Source organism: Cibotium barometz, chromosome 6 (genome assembly GCF_041138505.1).
Source record: "Cibotium barometz isolate CiBa-2024 chromosome 6, ASM4113850v1, whole genome shotgun sequence".
NCBI lineage: Eukaryota > Viridiplantae > Streptophyta > Polypodiopsida > Cyatheales > Cibotiaceae > Cibotium > Cibotium barometz.
In genome coordinates, this window is record NC_141051.1 from 29,392,832 (window position 1) to 29,411,189 (window position 18,358).

The 18,358-nt window shown below is 44.0% G+C and overlaps 1 protein-coding gene across 1 annotated transcript in view; it reads left to right on the forward strand.

Annotated features, from left to right (window-relative positions):
• The first annotated feature begins 4,971 nt into the window (after positions 1-4,971).
• The window catches only part of LOC147637612 (protein mago nashi homolog 2-like), a 60,790-nt gene continuing 47,403 nt past the window's right edge, over positions 4,972-18,358 (forward strand). Inside the window, exon 1 of the mRNA XM_086799434.1 lies at positions 4,972-5,282. Within this exon, the coding sequence (XP_086655560.1) occupies positions 5,067-5,282 (216 nt within the window). The 5' untranslated portion in view covers positions 4,972-5,066. The remainder of the gene's footprint in view (positions 5,283-18,358) is intronic.

Sequence of the window (18,358 nt, forward strand, 5' to 3'; positions counted from 1 at the left end):
AATCATACTTCGAAAATTCACATGAGCAAGCCTTCTACTCAGGTACATGTATGGGTAGAGGCAGATCATCATCTAGAGGACATAGTGGTGGTGGTCGATTTAAAAATCCAACCTAGAGGCAACAATAACAATAAGAAAATCAGCCTCATATGGGTGAAGGAGGTCACTCTAGAGGTAGGGGGAGCCAAAGAGAACAAGGTGGTTGGCAAAGAAATCAAAATGCAAATAGCATGGAGTGCTATTAGTATGGCAAACCAGGACACATTGCAAAGGAATGCTATAAAAGGCAGAATGATATTAAAAGTGGAAATTCGCAGAAGCAATGCAACTATGCATCATCAAGTAAACGAGGTGATGACAAAGGTGAGTAGTTATTTATAATGAATCACATGCTCAATTCTATGACACAAAAGTTACAACAAGGTAGCTATGCATCATCAACCAGGGTGATGATAGCAGTGAGTAGCTATTTGTAATGAATCACATACTCAATTCCATAACACAAATGTTACAAGGTAACTATACATCATCAACCAAGGTGATCACAAAAGTGGGTACCTATTTGTAATGCAACACATGCTCAATTCTATGATAGGAGATGTATTAGGATTGAGAGATATTTGGTATATGGATTGTGGCATCTCTAACCACACGACCAATCATTGTGATTGGTTTAGAGATATTTAAAAATGAAAAAACCAGGGTATGTGGAAATAGGTGATGATATTACACACCCCATTGTGGCATCTCTAACCACACGACCAATCATTGTGATTAGTTTAGAGATATTTAAAAAATGAGAAAACCAGGGTATGTGGAAATAGGTGATGATATTACACACCCCATTGTGCATGTTGGTAAAGTCTGATTGTCTATGCAAGATGGCAAAATGAAGTACCTAGTAGATGTACTTTATGTTCTTAATATTACAAAAAAACTTAAATGGTTGAGCATGGGTTTGTAAGTGAGGTTTAATCCTCAAGGATACTTTGTGGAAGACTTTAAAAATTAGTGTTACTTGGTTATAAAGGGTAACAAAATGGCAGGATGTTTACTTTAGATGTTAACATGCCTGAGGTGAAGGTAGCCACACCATATTTGCACATGAGACATGTGTCATCAATCGATATTGACATATGGAACAAGCATATTGGTCATGTGAATATACATAGACTAAAGTCTATGATGTATGCCCAAAATATTGTTGTGGGTTTGCCAAAGTTTAAGGTTAATGGTATGCACAAAGTATGTGAAGCATGCCAACTTAGTAAGCATGCTAGCTTAGCAAGGAGGCCAGAGAAAAAGTTTCATAATCAATCCATTTTACTGGGCGTAATCATTTGGCCTTGAATCTGTTTAATGGATCCATCTGCCTTTCTCTTGATTTTCAAAACCCAGTTAGGAGTAATTGGACAAAGTGAAATTGCGCAATTAGATAGGACGATTGAAAAAGTGTAATCGAACAATTGAACTTTGACATCGAGCAATCAAACTTTGAAATCGAATGATCAAACTTTGAAATCGGACGATCAAACTTTGAAACGAGATGATTGGAAAATTGGAATGCTAATTGGAAAAGGTGGAATAACCGATTGCAAAAAGTGAAATTGGGCTATTGGAAAAATCAAGAATCATGTAATCAGACTTTCTGATTGGACAATTGGAGATTAATCAGAGACGATTGGAGATTTAGTAATCAGACGATTGGAGATCCCAGCGATCGGAAACTTGCAACAAATGATTGGAGAAGCAGATGATTGCACTATTCGATTTCACAGTTATGCAATTAGAGAATTTTGTCGATTGCACCCGATAGTGATTGCAATTAAGAGCAGTTACACGATTGAACCTGAGACCAATTCCACAATCGAGCGATTAAAAAAACGAACGATTACATTGGAGAGAAATTGAAATCGTCAGGAAATTGAAAAAAATACAAATGATTTCATAATCTTATATGCCTCATGTCAGATAACCTGCCACATGTCTCTATTTTCCAAGCTATAGAAACTTGAACAAAATGAAGTTTGAAATAGAAAACCAAGCTATGGAAAGTTTGGCTTTGATACCATTGTTAGCTCATAGAATGGAGTTGGACTCACACACGTGCAATGCTCAAAGATAAGAACATAGAGGTGTAGAGTGCATGAGAGATTGGCAAGCTAAATGGTGAAGAGAGATGAAGCTCTTTGCAAGCAAAAAGGACAAAGTACAAATGAACTACAACCATAAACTATGGATGAGGTTGCTTATACACTAGCCAACCCTAAGGTGCCCATTCATAGTTGGATGACCATGGGAAAAAACCTAGTGAGTCAAAAGTGTCCATAGCATAAGTACATAGCCTCACAGTTCAGTGTACTACCATATATATAACACCTAGGATGTTTATGACTTAACCCTAACCACAATAATGTAAGAACAAAGTTTAGATAAAATTATGACAAAAAAATTATGGTTAAAGGATAGTTTAAGAAATGCCAAGGAACTTAAGACGATTTTATAACCCAAGAAGACCTTCTAAGTACAACCAAAGGTCTAGACTAAAGACCATAGAAAAAGGACCCTTTTATGATTGAAATTCTAGATTTATGTGACCATGAGACCCTTAGAGATCGCAAGCATCAAGTTGATGAATTTTAAATAAGAGAGACTGTGTAAATGACCTTAGAAAGATCCCCATTAAACTTGAAAACTCCATGGTTAAGGAGCTGTAATCTCTTAAGGAAAATTGACGAAATCCTAAGAATTGATATAAATGACCTTAGAAAGATTCCCATTGTACTTGAAAACTCCATGGTTAAGGAGCTATAATCTCTTAAGCAAAATTGATGAAATCCTAAGAATGATGCATAAAGGAGCTGTCTTGAGAAGAACTCACAGGGATACTTATGTTGGAGGATGATTTACTCAGAGTATCAACTGGAAATCTCGTTGAGCTTATGATTCTTTACACTCCTTCAGACGTGTGTATGATGCATGTTACTTGAAATCATGTTTTACTACTTGGACATTGTATTCATGTGATGTATATGTGTTGTTTGTTTGTGAAAGCCTATGAAGGTGCCACACAGGTTCATGAATTGCCTTGTGGATGTCATGTGTAGGGTGTATCACACACGAAGGCGGTCGTCTCCAACCTTGACCCCTCTCAGCCAAACAATGAAGGTGTGCTCCTAGCACAATTGGTGTGATGAACAATGAGGGTGTGCTCCTAGCACGATTGGTGTGATGAATAAAGAAGTGACTCCATATTGATTTTGGGTAGGGTAGAGCCCGATGATATGCATGCTGATACTAGACATACATGACCCTTGACATCAAGTAATAGAGTGTGCGAGCTTCTGGAACCGGTGAGAGTTAGTAGAAGCGACTCCTTGGATAGTGGGATTTCATGACTATGGTGGATGTGAGATATATATGGGGGCTCCTCCATGCATTAATCCCATCAAGATCCGGGAGTGATTGGGTTCGACAATGTGTGCCATCTTGTTTGAGGATTAGGTCGCGGTGCAAGGAGATATGTGATGATCATGTGACATTGATGCCCTATGACATTTGATTAAGATTATTGTTTTGACATATGGAACTAGGAATGTTATGTGAAAGTTTTGCAGAATGTTATGTTTTTATGAAAAGAACCGTTTTCAAAAGAGTGCATGTGTGAATTATATTAAGTGGTGTGTATGAGTTAAATGACAATTTTAGTTATGGGCGTGTGAGTTGACATTGCCTCCATAGGCCCAATGGTTGGACATAAGGCTAGATCCATGGGATTGGACGGGGCTAGGCTGAGTCTATGGAACTGGTCTAAGTAAAAAAGGATCAAACATTGAAAAGTTACTTGAGCTTACCGACACTTTCCAAAAAGAGACCAAATTATAGTTTAGAATGAGAAATTTGGGAAGAGTAGTCTAGATTAGAAGTCATAAAAAAGATTAGAGAAAATACCTTTATAATCGAAGAGTTAGGACATCTTGTTGAGCCTTGGGGAGCTACTTGATATGACCCTTGTGAGAATTTTGAAGGGAAAACACTTGATACAATCATTCACCTTTCCTTACGTAAGAATTGTTTCAGTAAGCAAACCAAGAAGAGCAGTTGGGATAGCCAAGCATTGGGATATTGTGAGGCCTTGAGAGAGTCACTCTATCCTTAGTGTGGCTCTCTGCCATTCTTGTACATACAGAGGGGTAGGGGTCTCACAACTGTGCTACAAGGGTTTGGGAATCGATTTTTTATATTTTTTCTATCTACCTAAATTCTACATCAAAATAAGGTTTTTAAAAAATGACGACTAGTAGTGATTCCTTGCATCACTTGGCTTCTTAGCCTTTAGAACTACTTTATTGAGGCAAGTTCCACAAGTCCAGTGAATGTAATTTACAAACTAGATTTTGACCTCCTCAATATTGTTTCCCATGGACATGATTAATTTGAAAATGTACGTAATCTCTCTCTCTCTCTCTCTCTCTCTCTCTCTCTCTCTCGATTCTTTGCTCTCGATTCTTTGTCATTGTTCTTGGTTTATGGAAACTAGATCTCAAACATACAGTTGACCCTTGCTTCTTCAAAGAAAGATTAAGCGCATTCATACATGTCACAATGTTATAATTCCTTCTTGCATCATCGATATGTGAAGAGATAAATTTCTCGTCTTAAAATAAATTCTAGTCACTAAGAGTCATTCGATGCACCACTTGTTGAGACAAGTATAAGTATAATGGTGAAGCTTACTAATGGGAGCACTTAAAAAAAAGTCCTATGGATACTTGGTCTCTTTTTCTGATCTGGAAATTACTAGAGTCTGGACATTATTGGAGTCCATGCATGTCGCCTGTAAGAAGGTCTTCTTAGGATCACCAAAGGTAGGAAGTCCATCTGGGCTACTCCAAAATCGAAGGGTTCCCAGACCAAACCTTATGTCGCGTGTAAGAAGGTCTTCTTATTAGGATCACATCGTATTCCCAAAGGCAGGAAGTCTACTCCAAAATCGAACAGACCAAACCTTAATCTCAAAACCATCTAAGAGCAGCTTCGGCCTAAAACCCATTGCTCAAGAAGCCATGGCGGACTCTGACCTGGGGGAGTTCTACGTGCGCTACTATGTGGGGCACAGGGGGAAGTTTGGACACGAGTTTCTGGAGTTCGAGTTCAGGCCCGATGGCAAGCTGCGCTACGCCAACAACTCCAACTACAAGAACGACACCATGATCCGCAAGGAGGTCTTTCTCACGCAGGCCGCCCTGCGCGAGTGCCGCCGCATCATTGCCGATAGTGAGGTATTTGTCCGTCTCTCTCTTTCTGTAAGTATCTCTGTTTAGAGTTTTCAGAGAAAATGTGTGCTTTTAAGGGTTTGCAGAGGAAAGAAAACCCTAGGCTTTGCAGAGGAAAGCAAACGCTGATTTGCAGAAGAAAACGTGGTCTCTTTAGAATCTGCACTTCTTAGAGTTTCTAGAGACAAAATTTCGGTCTTCAAGGCCATTTCTTTTCTTTCCTTTTTTTTTTTTCCAGAAAAGAGACTTCTATTAAGTAAAATAAAGAGGCTTTTATGACAGCATAGTGTCCCCGATTGGTTGAGATCTCCCTACCTTTTTGTTTGAGATCTGCCTCCAAGGCCATTTCGATTCTCTGGTGGCCCAAGAAAAATCTACTCCTCGAGTGGAGATTTCCAAACTGGATCGCTCTTCAGATCTGCCTAACAGTGAGCGCTTTTACACACATAGGGTTTGTTTTGCAAGTGGAGGTTCAAAACCCATGGTTTGCGAGTCTTGGCTTGAAAACCGAAGGAGCCTTACAAGAATCTTAGGAGAAGTTGAGTAACATGCCAACAAGTATTTCCAAAGGGTGACCAAGCATTGAGGCATTGTATCCACTGTCCAACACCCTCCATCATTGCCTAATGCTGTCATGATTGAACATCACCATCAATAGCACAGCATAAATGATAGCAAACCCCATAAATCGGAGCCAATACAAGATCTTGGCAACAATGCCATTCAGAATACATGATATTATTAAACATGATTTGGAGTTTCAGCCCTCTTTAGGGTCTTTGAAATGTGTACTCTCCCTTCAGGGATGCATTTGAGAGCTTGTGGGGTTGGTGTGCTCATACATTTGTGTTCAAGGACTGGCTTTAAGCCATTCACAAAATGCTCTACCTGAATGGAGGGCTCAGCAGTTGTATGGAGCATCAGAGCAGGTCCAAAAGCAGTCCAACTGGTCATTTACTTGCTCGCACTACACCTTTGAGAAGTTCTTGAACTGCATCCACAATCTATGCCGGTCCAAAAGCAGTCCAAGTAGTCATTTACTTGCTTGCGCTACACCTGTGAGAAGTTCTTGAACTGCATCCACAATCTGTGCCGGTAATCCACGTGAGTATATCCCTTCAAGATGGCTCGTGTGTGTAGACTCCTCTTGACGGATAACCTAATACATAGACATAAATAAGGTTAGTACAAACAACATAGAGGGGTACCCAACCATAGTTCGCGTCCGCAACCACCCCCAAGCCAGGGGAAGTGTTAGAAATTGTGCATCTCAATGTATTTGGGGAATGCCTATTTATGAGGTTTTATCCATTTATCTCCTTTTTAGTAGGTCATGGGTTGTCGGCCAGCTCCTAGGGGCAGTTGGCCAACTTCCCAGCATCACTATAAAAGGGGCCCTCCCATATTCACTTGTTCAATCATCTAACCTATTCACAGGCACATGTTCTACACCATTTACTGGCTGATATTGCCTTTGTAAAAGCCTCTTGCTACATAACATGATGTTCATTGTCTGATGTCTCTCTCTCTCTCTCTCTCTCTCTCTCTCTCCTTTGCTCTCCCTCTCTCCTATGTTTTACTTCCGCATTGTGCAACTTTATCATTGTATCAGTCACTTAGGTGACCGGCACTTCAAGGCGGCGGCGGAGAGTTTCCTTTCTGCAAGAAGTGCAGCGTTTTTTGGGAGCAGAAGAAGGCTTGCGTTCTTGCTACATATGCAGCAGAGTGCTGCGTTTTGTGCAAATTTCCAGGTGGCTGCGTTTTCCTCACCACTTACTGGCTGCTGTGTTTTCATCTTGAAGGCTGCATTTTCACATTGGTGGCTGAGTTTTTCTTCTAGGGTGCTGTGCTTCAGTTTTGGTGGCTGTGTTTTGTGGTGGTAGCAGCTCTTTCTCTCCTATGCTATCTTCTCCATCATCCGTTGGTGGTGGTGGTGGTGCGCGGGCTACATTTTCAGCCCTGAGCAGGAGAGGAAGTGTTTCTTCCCTTGTGCTTCAGCCTTGCCTTTGCTTGAGAGGGGGTTGTTGGTCGTGTGCTTCAGATCTCTAGACAACAGTTGGTGGTCCTCTTCTTTGCGTGTGAAGCATCACAAACTTGTGGCATCTTCAGCCTGCCTCTTCTTCGATGGATCTACCTCCTTTGTGGGTGTTTTCCGGCAAGTTTTGGTGGAATGTTTGCTACTGTCCAGCTCCTTTCTCTCTCAGTTTTGAGGGGGGGGCTGCCTGTTCCTCGTACCTCGTTCCGTTGGAGAAGTCTTGGAGATTGGTTGTGGAGTGTTCAGATCAGTAGTGGCACAAAGGCTTTGCTTGCAAAGGTGTGCTATTGCCGTGGAATGGGTTCCCTCTTAAAGGAGGCATCTATCCTTGTTTCTCAAGAGTAGGTAAGGTTCCCTACTAGTGCAACAGACAGGACGGTGTCACTGCTACTCTTGTGGAAAGCAGGTTCATTTGGCCAAGGATTGCAAGACCAAAGGTACAGCCCGAGCCAGGACCAAGTTTTCAAAGACGGGCAATGATCATATATAGGATGTGTGAAAGCAATATTTTTCCCGGCCCTAACAGGGGATTTTTGGGGTATTTTTGGTCTTTTTTTGGGGTTTTTTGTCTTAGCTGTTGGCCTATAGCCTTTAGGCTAACCGACCAGCACTCCCCCTTGGCATATATAGCATTGCCTCATCACTTCACCCAACATACCACTTCATTGCATATATTGTGAGAGCAAAAGAGACCAAAGGACCAAATATATGAAAGATCAAAGTAAAACACACAGTATGCAATGGTGATGTGAATATAAAAGATGAAGTAAAGTACAGGAGCTCTATGTGAGACTCTGGATAAGCAAAAAGAACTGCAGTCCCAAAAACCGCGATTAACAAAGCTAGAGTGACCCTATTGAAAGCGCCGATATAAGTGCCGAAGCAAACGCCGAAGACCACTTGATGTATACGATGAAGTGAGTCTGATGTAGGCGATGTAGTCCAGCAGCAGTAGATGATGTTAACGCTGCAGTTGCCTTGATGAAGGTGACGAAGTCAGCCTGATGATGCAGGAGAACCTGATGTAAGCAGCAAAGGTGTTGCGAAGAGGCTGATGTAGGTGCCAAGACTAAAAACAATTAACACTGCTATGTAGCATACGGGCTGGCTGTAGGAGATGCAACGAACCAGCCGGGTGTAGGCTACCTGTGTATCAACTGTAGGAGATAGCGATGTAGTTTTGAGGTGACCCAGGCACAAACGTTGAAGCGCTGATGTGAGGCAAAACGCAGATGCGCCTGGTTTACGTGGGTTGGTCCTGCAAGAACAAGCGAATGGTCTCATATTTATATGAGAATTGAAATGGCCAGCATAGAAGTCGGCTGAACAAAGAAGTTGTGTGACATGTGAGGCCTTCGACCGTAGTAATCACAACCTTAGTCTAACTAAACTGCACTTAATGATGTTTAAGAAAGACAGATAGTGTCAATGCAATGCAATGCAGCTATATTAGATGATGAATGCGGTTACAATGAGATCTGAATAGATCATGCTGAATATGCTGCCTATATGCTGAATATACTGATATGCTGAATGAACTGCTATCCCACTGTCTTTCCCTTGTCTCCTGGTGTCATGTGCACAGTGGGTATCTACCGTGTGCTATACGCATGCAAGACTAGTTTCGAGGCTTGGGGAAGCTTGGAACTAGGCAGGCTGATTGACGAGCTGAGTTAGGGATATACTAACGGGCGGGCACCCAAGTATGGACGGGCGGGCGGCCAAGTGTGGACGCCCGATGACCGGCCAAGAGCCTATAAAAGGGTGGCCAAGGTTAGTTATTGTATTATAGAGAGTCTTGCGAGTTTGTGAGAGCTCTATGGTCTTGGAGCCTGGATCTAGTGCAGGCGTGCACCTGCTTTATGCAGCCGAGGCCGGCAGCAATCTCGAGGCCCGCGAGGGCAGCTTCGTGGCGGTATGGGACGTCGCGAGGAGGAGATTGGTCGGTACGTCATCCTAGTTAGCTCAGCTCGTGGCTCGGTGGGGACAGCCAAGACTGTGGGCTTGCCCAGGGCTGTCATGGTTGGGAGGTGAGTCAAGCCTGCACCCTCTTGCTTGTTTGTTTGTTCGTTTGTTTGCAGGATTCGAGTTTCGAACCAAGATCGATCACGAGGGGATCCGTGGGGATTTGACAGTGGTATCAGAGCATACCTCGTGAACGAGCAAGTCGGTAGGTAGAGAAGAAGAGGTCGAAGAACGGTATGTGTTAAAAAGCTTGCTGTTTTTTCTGTGCATACTGCAGTTTTCAGATTTTGTATGTGTTTTTTCTTCATCAAAGAACCCCATGTTGATGGGAGATGGTAGTTTTGGTAGGGTTGAATGCTTTTGCAAAGAAGAGGCCTTGTGTGCAGTCGCATAACTTGCAGGGAGAGAAACAGAAAAACGAAAAAGCAAGTTTGCTTTTCGTTGATTGAACGAGGGAGAGAGAGAAAGAAGCGGTTGAGGCCTGTTGGTCGAACGCTGGTGAGCAGGCGTTTGGTCGAGTCTGTGCAGGCGATAAAGTTGGCAGGCGGCTCAGTGTGCGAGGGCAGCCAGCCACGTAGCCAGGCAGCCATTCATACCCAGGCGGCCAGCAAGTTTACGCAGCGCCTAGGCCAGGGGGCTGGTGCCCAGGCCAGGCCTACGTCGGCGCTTAGGCCAGGCGGGCGGCCAAGTCTGGCAAAGGCCACCTGTGCGCATAGGCGGCGCCGGCTGAAACGCAGCTGCTGGCAGCAGCCTCGACGGCGAGCAGGGTGGCGCCGGCAGGAAGATTCGCGCAAGCAGCCAACGGTGACGTCAAAAGCAAGCACCAGCAGTTCACCAACAGGCTAATCCAGGCGCTAGGAGGGAAGCGAAAAAAAAAAAAACAACGCAAGGAAAGCATTTTTTTTAGTGCTTTCGCTTTTGTTTTTTTTTAGGGAAGTTTAAATTTTTTTTTAAAAAGGTTTAAAAGTCCTCCTCTCTCAAAGGTTTCAAGATGTTTATTTTTTTTAAGAAAAGCGAATATATATATCCATATATATATATATATATATATATATATATATATTCACGAAAAAAAAAACACAAAAGCTAAGCCTAGCTTTTCGAGTTTTTTTTGGCTTTTGGGAAACCTTTATAAACCCCCTCACGTGGGCTTCTTGCCACACATCTCTCGAGTTCTCAAGTTTTCAAGCTCTCAAGCTCTCAAGTTCGCTCGCACTTTTGTTGTGCAAAGACCAAATTTTCTCTCCACGTACCCTCTTCACGATGTCGACCCAAGAATCAGAGTTGGAGCCCCTCGTGGAACGCGAAGGCTTGCCGGCTACGGAAGGTACCGATGCCGATCTTTTTGACGAGTTTGTGTCAAAATCAGATTTCCAAGAGTTCAAAGTAGCTCTCGAAGCTTCTTCGACGGAACGTCAGGCACAAATCGCAGCCCAGATGCAGGCTTTGCAGAACTCCATCGCTCTATTGACCACTACCATCTCTACTTTCTCTGGAATGGATACCTTGGCTTCTGCTTTAGGCCCCAACATTACTCTGGAACCGTTCGGGGGCGAGCAAAAGCAGAGAACCAAGGAGATCGTGGACACTTGGCTACATAAGTGGCAAGTTCACTTTCAGTTTCATCCATATGATGATGGAAAGAAGATACAGTTAGCAGCAGGTTTCCTGTCCGGCAAAGCTTTGCTTTGGTGGAAGGAACTGAACCCAAAGCCAACGACTTGGACACAATTCGAAGACATTTTCAAGAAAGAATTCCTCAAGAAAGAGGATGATTATGATGTTGTTGCCCGGTTTTCAGCTTTGACCATGACCTCGCAGCACCTCACTTATGAGGTCTACCTCCAGAAGTTCCGTGACTTGCAGATGAAAGCTACGAAGATGGATCCCACTACTCTTTTGGGGTTTTTCGTAGCTGGTTTACCAGACTCGTACCGATTACAGGTTAAAAATAACAAATGTAAAACATTGGACGAGGCCATTCAGTCAGCTCGTATCTATGATGATACGATGGTCTCTTCCAAGTCGAAACCCGTTACCGAGCAGGGGAACAAGCATAAAAGAAAGTTCTCCGCACCTATGGCTAACACGTCTGAAGGCAAGTCTTCGGACCAACCTTCGAAGAATACAAGTTCGATACCAGCGAAGAAGAAACGACTCCTTAGAGCTTTGAAGCTCAAGAAGGAAGGACGTTGTTTTATCTGCGAAGAAAAAGGACACATGCGTAATGAGTGCCCAAAGCAAAAGGGTACCAAGTCAAATGCAGGACCCAAGCCAAAGGCAGCTAACCAGTTGTCTTTGATAGGTACGTCAATTACTGTACTTTCTCGCCCTAGTACTTGTTCTGATTGTCTGTTCAATTCTAAGGTATTTGGCATGCATGATCTTCTCCGAGTTTATGGAGAAGTGAATGGCCATAAAATTCACATTCTGTTAGACCCTGGCAGTTCGCGTAACTTTGTTAATTACAAACTTGTGCAGAAATTGAGTCTTGATACGACACTCAGCGACCATACCTATGAGGTACGTCTACCTGCGGGAAGACAAGTTGGGGATCGCAAGGTCGAGATGCTTCCAATCCAGATTCAGGACTACAATGATACTCTGGAATGCTATGTTATGCATCTGGAAAATGTAGACTTGTTATTAGGGATTGAGTGGTTTAAGACTCTTGATGTCCAGATAGATTGGTCTAGTCATATTTTTTCTTTTCAGCATAGGGACACTAAGTATAGTATTTTAGGTGATTGTATTCATCCCTCTCAGGGACCTCTTGTAAATACAATTGATTTTGGAAATATAATGAATTCTTCTTTGTACACCGCTTTCCAATGTGTCTTGATTCCACTTTCTTCTTTTCTCATCCCTTCCATGGATGTGAATAAATTAAGTGTGTTTGAAAGCAAAGAATTACAGAAGATACTTGATTCGTTTCAAGATGTATTTCCTAAGAAATTGCCATCGGGTTTACCACCTGAACGGGCAGTAGATCATCGTATTGACTTGATTCCTGGTGCTCATCCTGTGAGTATTCCACCTTATAGGATGAGCCAAGCTGAGGAAGATGAGTTGGCTAAACAACTCGAAGATTATTTGAGGATGGGCCAGATCCGTCCAAGTAAATCACCTTGGGGTGCACCTGTGTTGCTTAGGAGGAAGAAGGACAATACTTGGAGAATGTGTATAGATTACAAAAGATTGAACAAGCTGACAATTAAGAACCGTTATCCTCTCCCTAGATCAGATGACCTAATTGACCGGTTAGCAAGAGCGAAATATTTCACGAAGATAGATTTACGTACTGGCTATCACCAGATACGTATTCATGAAAGGCATGTCGAAAGAACCGCCTTTCGGACTAGGTATGGCCATTACAAGTTTCTCGTATTACCTTTTGGGTTAACCAATGCTCCAGCCACTTTTCAGCAAATGATGAACGATCTTTTTCGTGAACATTTGGGGAAATTTGTGGTGGTGTTCCTGGATGATATTTTGATTTATAGTCGTACTCTTGAGGATCATGTCAGACACCTCACGATTGTCTTATCTAGTTTAAGACAGAATCGACTATATGCTAAATTGAGTAAATGTGAGTTCTTTATGACCGACATCATTTACTCGGGACACAAGATCACTAGAGATGGATTGAGCATTGACTATGACCGAGTTCAGAAGGTTTTGGACTGGCCTATACCACGAACAGTGAAACAACTTCGTTCTTTTCTCGGTTTTGTTGTTTTTCTTAGGAAATCTGTACGGGAGTACTCTCAGCTCACACTACCGATGACCGACTTATTGAAAGGTCGTGGACGTAAGTCCAATCAGGCTATCACTTGGAATAACGATTTGGATATGGCCTTCAGACTTTTGAAAGATAAAGTCAAGGAAGCACCTATCTTAGCATTACCTGATCCTAGTCGGTCTTATGTTCTTGAAACTGATGCCAGTGACTATGCTATCGGGGCTGCTTTATTTCAAGATGGTAGACCGGTTGCTTTTGAAAGTAAAAAGCTAGACGACACTCAATCTCGTTGGCCAACCCTTGAGAAGGAGCTTTATGCTGTGATTCATGCTCTCAAGGTTTGGAGACATTATTTATATGGCTCCAAGTTTGTGGTATTGACTGATCATCAGTCAATCAAGTATGTGTGTGATGCGGATGATTTGAGAGGCAGGAAAGCTCGTTGGGCAGAGTTAATGCAAGATTTTGATTTTGAGATCCGTTATCGGAAAGGGTCCATGAATAATATTGCAGATGCGCTTAGTCGGATTAGAGAGGTGAATACTTTGTCGTTCACCGAGATTTCTACTGACTTATTTCAGTCATTGAGAGGGCTTTGCAGGACTGATAGTTATTTTGGTCCATTTTGGCAGAAGATCCAGGACGGGAGCTCATTGATTGACCAAGACTCGGTGACTGCGCAGTCTATCATTCAGGCTGCAGGAGGTCAGTGGATGATTCGGAATGGTTTACTATTCCGTAATGACAAAATTTGTGTACCACAGATCCCGGACATTAGATCCAAGATTCTGAGGGAGTGTCACGTTGACACCCTGGGGTACACAGGACGCTATCATTAGTGAAACACACTTTTTATTGGCCGAAGATGAAAGGGTATGTAGAAGATTATGTTCTCAAGTGTCAGATTTGTCAGGCAAATAAAGCTGAACGCTTTAGACAGGCTGGGTTGTTGCATCCTTTGCAAATCCCAGGTAATAAGGGAAAGTATTTCCGTGGATTTTATTACCGGATTGCCAAGAACACATCAAGGCCACGATTCTATTTGGGTTGTGGTAGATCGCTTGACAAAAATGGCTAGATTTTTACCGACCTGGAAGACTATTACAGCTACGCAATTAGCTCGGCAGTTTATCGAGCAATTGTTTAGACTATACGGGTTACCGCCGCAGGACATAGTCAGTGACAGGGATTCTAAGTTTACGAGTGATTTTTGGAAACTTGTTTTTGAGAAGTTGGAAACAACTTTGAATTTGAGTTCCTCTGATCATCCTCAATCTGATGGCCAGACTGACACTGTCAAATCCCCACGGATCCCCTCGTGATCGATCTTGGTTCGAAACTCGAATCCTGCAAACAAACGAACAAACAAACAAGCAAGGGGGTGCAGGCTTGACTCACCTCCCAACCATGACAGCCGTGGGCAAGCCCACAGTCTTGGCTGTCCCCACCGAGCCACGAGCTGAGCTAACTAGGTTGACGTACCGACCAATCTCCTCCTCGCGACGTCCCATACCGCCACGAAGCTGCCCTCGCGGGCCTCGAGACTGCTGCCGGCCTCGGCTGCATAAAGTAGGTGCACGTTTGCACTAGATCCAGGCTCCAAGACCATAGAGCTCTCACAAACTAGATCCATAGACCATAGACCATAGACCAGGACATGACATTTGTTCCGCACGAACCTGAAAAGATTCTTGGATTTCGTGAACGAAGATTGCGTCATACGCTTATCACGGAATACAAGATCAAGTGGAAGGATCGTGTTGAGGAGGACGCTACATGGGAGACATTGACTTCTCTTCAGAGAGATTACCCTGGCTTTTTAGTGAGCTCAAGAGTGAGCTCTTAGAGGAAGGGGAGTATGTCATGTGCACAGTGGGTATCTACCGTGTGCTATACGCATGCAAGACTAGTTTCGAGGCTTGGGGAAGCTTGGAACTAGGCAGGCTGATTGACGAGCTGAGTTAGGGATATACTAACGGGCGGGCACCCAAGTATGGACGGGCGGGCGGCCAAGTGTGGACGCCCGATGACCGGCCAAGAGCCTATAAAAGGGTGGCCAAGGTTAGTTATTGTATTATAGAGAGTCTCGCGAGTTTGTGAGAGCTCTATGGTCTTGGAGCCTGGATCTAGTGCAGACGTGCACCTGCTTTATGCAGCCGAGGCCGGCAGCAATCTCGAGGCCCGCGAGGGCAGCTTCGTGGCAGTATGGGACGTCACGAGGAGGAGATTGGTCGGTACGTCATCCTAGTTAGCTTAGCTCGTGGCTCGGTGGGGACAGCCAAGACTGTGGGCTTGCCCACGGCTGTCATGGTTGGGAGGTGAGTCAGGCCTGCACCCCCTTGCTTGTTTGTTTGTTTGTTCGTTTGCAGGATTCGAGTTTCGAACCAAGATCGATCACGAGGGGATCCGTGGGGATTTGGCACCTGGGAAGGAAACGCTGAAGGGATGGCTTTGGGACTGATGCAATGCTGATGTGATGCTGAAAACGCAGATGTTCTCCTGTTACCTGGGAAGGAAACGCCGAGGAGATAGATGCGATTGGTTGAATCTGCTGTTTACTGATGTAGATGCTGAACTGAATGCTTTGCTGGACTGAATGCATTGAGGGCTGAAACGCTGCAGTCAGATGTTATATTGGACTGAAATGCTGAGGTCTCTATTTATATGGGGAACAGGTGCTGGTCGGCCAGCTTGGCTGCAGTCGGCCAGATGCACATGCCCACGACTGCCATATAATGCCATAAAAGGCTGGTCGGCTGACTTAAATGCTGTCGGCTGGTTTGCACATGCTGTCGGCTGCCTCCACAAGCCCCCAAATGCTTGTCTAGATGGCTAATGTGATTCTACAATGCTGAATCCAACCCATACCATGTGGTACATGCTGAAAACATTCATTTAAATGTCCATAAAATGCCTGATAACTCCTGATGATGTTTATGCTGCTAAAATAATGCCATGTCACTGTACACCTGAATGGTGTGCACGTGACATTCCCCGCTGCTAAACTGTTGCTGGGTGGTATACTTGGCAACCTTCGACTCCTCTGAGGATCCTTCTCCTCCGAACCACTGCCCCTTCTGTCTTCTGCTGTCGGGACTGAGGTCGGTTGCAGGAGTGAAATCCTTTGAGCCAAGACTCTATGTACTGCGGGAACTGAATGGCAAATGCTGCTAAAACTGCTTGGAAATACCTGAGTCACCCTTGGCATGTCTGTGGAATCCTTTCACCTACCATCTCCGTCGTTCCTGAAGCTCTGAACCTCCTGAGGCGATGTTGGAGCAAACTTACGTCTTCTGTGGAAGAGAAACCCCTTGCTGCTACGAGTTGAAGCCCAAAACTTATGTCCTCCTTTGATGATGGATGTCATTCTTCCCCAGAGAGTTCATGGGTAAACATGTATGCCTTGCAGATGCAAGACTGACTGCTAAGATGTCTGCTAAGATGACTACTATGCAAGCCATGTGCAACCCTATATGCTGTGCAAGAATGCAGATGGATGGGTTACTAATGCATACCTAAGGGAAAATCCCTAAGGGTGGCCTACAAGATTTTGAGAACTAGGTTGAACTGTGCGGAAGCGATTAACATGATGTTTGACTGAATGACTGATGGAATGAACATGATCTAAGGCTGGTTACCCTGTAACGCTCTGATACCAATGTGACATGTGAGGTCTCGACCGTAGTAATCACAACCTTAGTCTAACTAAACTGCACTTAATGATGTTTAAGAAAGACAGATAGTGTCAATGCAATGCAATGCAGCTATATTAGATGATGAATGCGGTTACAATGAGATCTGAATAATGCTGAATATGTTGCCTATATGCTGAATATACTGATATGCTGAATGAACTGCTGTCCCACTGTCTTTCCCTTGTCTCCTGGGAAGGAAACGTTGAAGGGAAGGCTTTGCAGTCACCCAATCCAATTGTAGTCCAACCAATAAACAAATAAACAGGAGCTAGAGTGCTCCAACACAAGAAAGAGAACAACACTTGTTGGCCCCAAAGCTTGGCGCCCCTTTCGGTATTTCTTTATTCAATTTCAATGGAAAAGTTTTAAATGGTTACAACATGGCCATTCATGGCTCATATGTCTGCAAGTCCAATCTGCCAATCCTCAGGACCTCTTAGCATAGAGGTTACACAGCCTTGTGTCCCAAGAACACCACACTGTTATCTCCTCTAATCTGCTAAGTTTGTACATCCATGAGGCCTTGAATATGCATTTGACTGAACCATGCACATAGCCACAAACTCAGCCATGAAAACAGTCCACAAACTCTTCCAAATCAGCCCATAATCTTGTCTTGTTTCCACCCTTTGAACTGCCAAATCCTTCCTCTCGCAAAGGGCCAGAGAGAACCACTCTGGAACCACTCTGGAACAGTCACGAGCCAGTGAAAAGAGAGACTCCATAAGACACCACCTGCAGCCCCACTTGCTCACAAAGAGAGAGAAACTTACAGTCTTTATGTCACTTTTCACAAGAGAGAAAAGACGCGAGGAAAAGCCCCGTTTTGTCCTGCCATCTTGTCTTGCAGCCGGGGGAGAGAAAGTCTGTGAGAGAACCTGCTGTCCAGCCTTGTGTTCCCTTCTAACAGTCCACGCTTCCCAACTGATAACTAGCTTCTTGCCAAAAGCAAAGGAGAGAGAATAAGAAGAACCTGCAGGCGCCTGTATTCTCTGCAGCACAGCAGCCAGCTTATCCTCCGAAAAGCCAAAGAAAGAGAAGAAAAAGAGACCTGTGTTTCTGTCCTGTTGCGCAACACAGCAACCAGTTAGCTTCACTCTCCAAGAGCCAGACCAGGGCCTGTATTCAGCAGCGCCTACACACACAACAACACAACCCGCTTGCAACTCTCTCCAAAAGCAAGAGAAACTGAAGCGCAGCCTGCCTGTCTCTGTTTTTCTCAAAAAATCAGCCTTTAGCCTTGCCCGCCAGCACCCCTTTTTCCAAAAAGCAAGTAGCCCCCCCCCCCCCCCCCCCCTCCCCCCCCCCACACAAATATCCTAGGGGCCACTTAAAGTTTTAAAATGGGTGGTACCTTCTTTCCACCTTCCACAATCTCAAAAGGCGCCTTGCCCGTCGAGGTATGGATGGTGTTGTTATAAGCGAACTCCACCAAAGGAAAATACTTTTCCCATTGTTGCTTGTGCTCTGACACATAACACTTGAGAACTAACACTCTGGAATTAGTCTCTTCCGGTTGTCCATCTGTTTGTGGATGAAACGATGATGAAAACTTGAGAGTTGTACCCATGTTGTCAAACAATCCTCTCCAAAATAAACTCGTCATCCGAGGATCACGGTCACTAGTGATAGAAGAAGACATGCC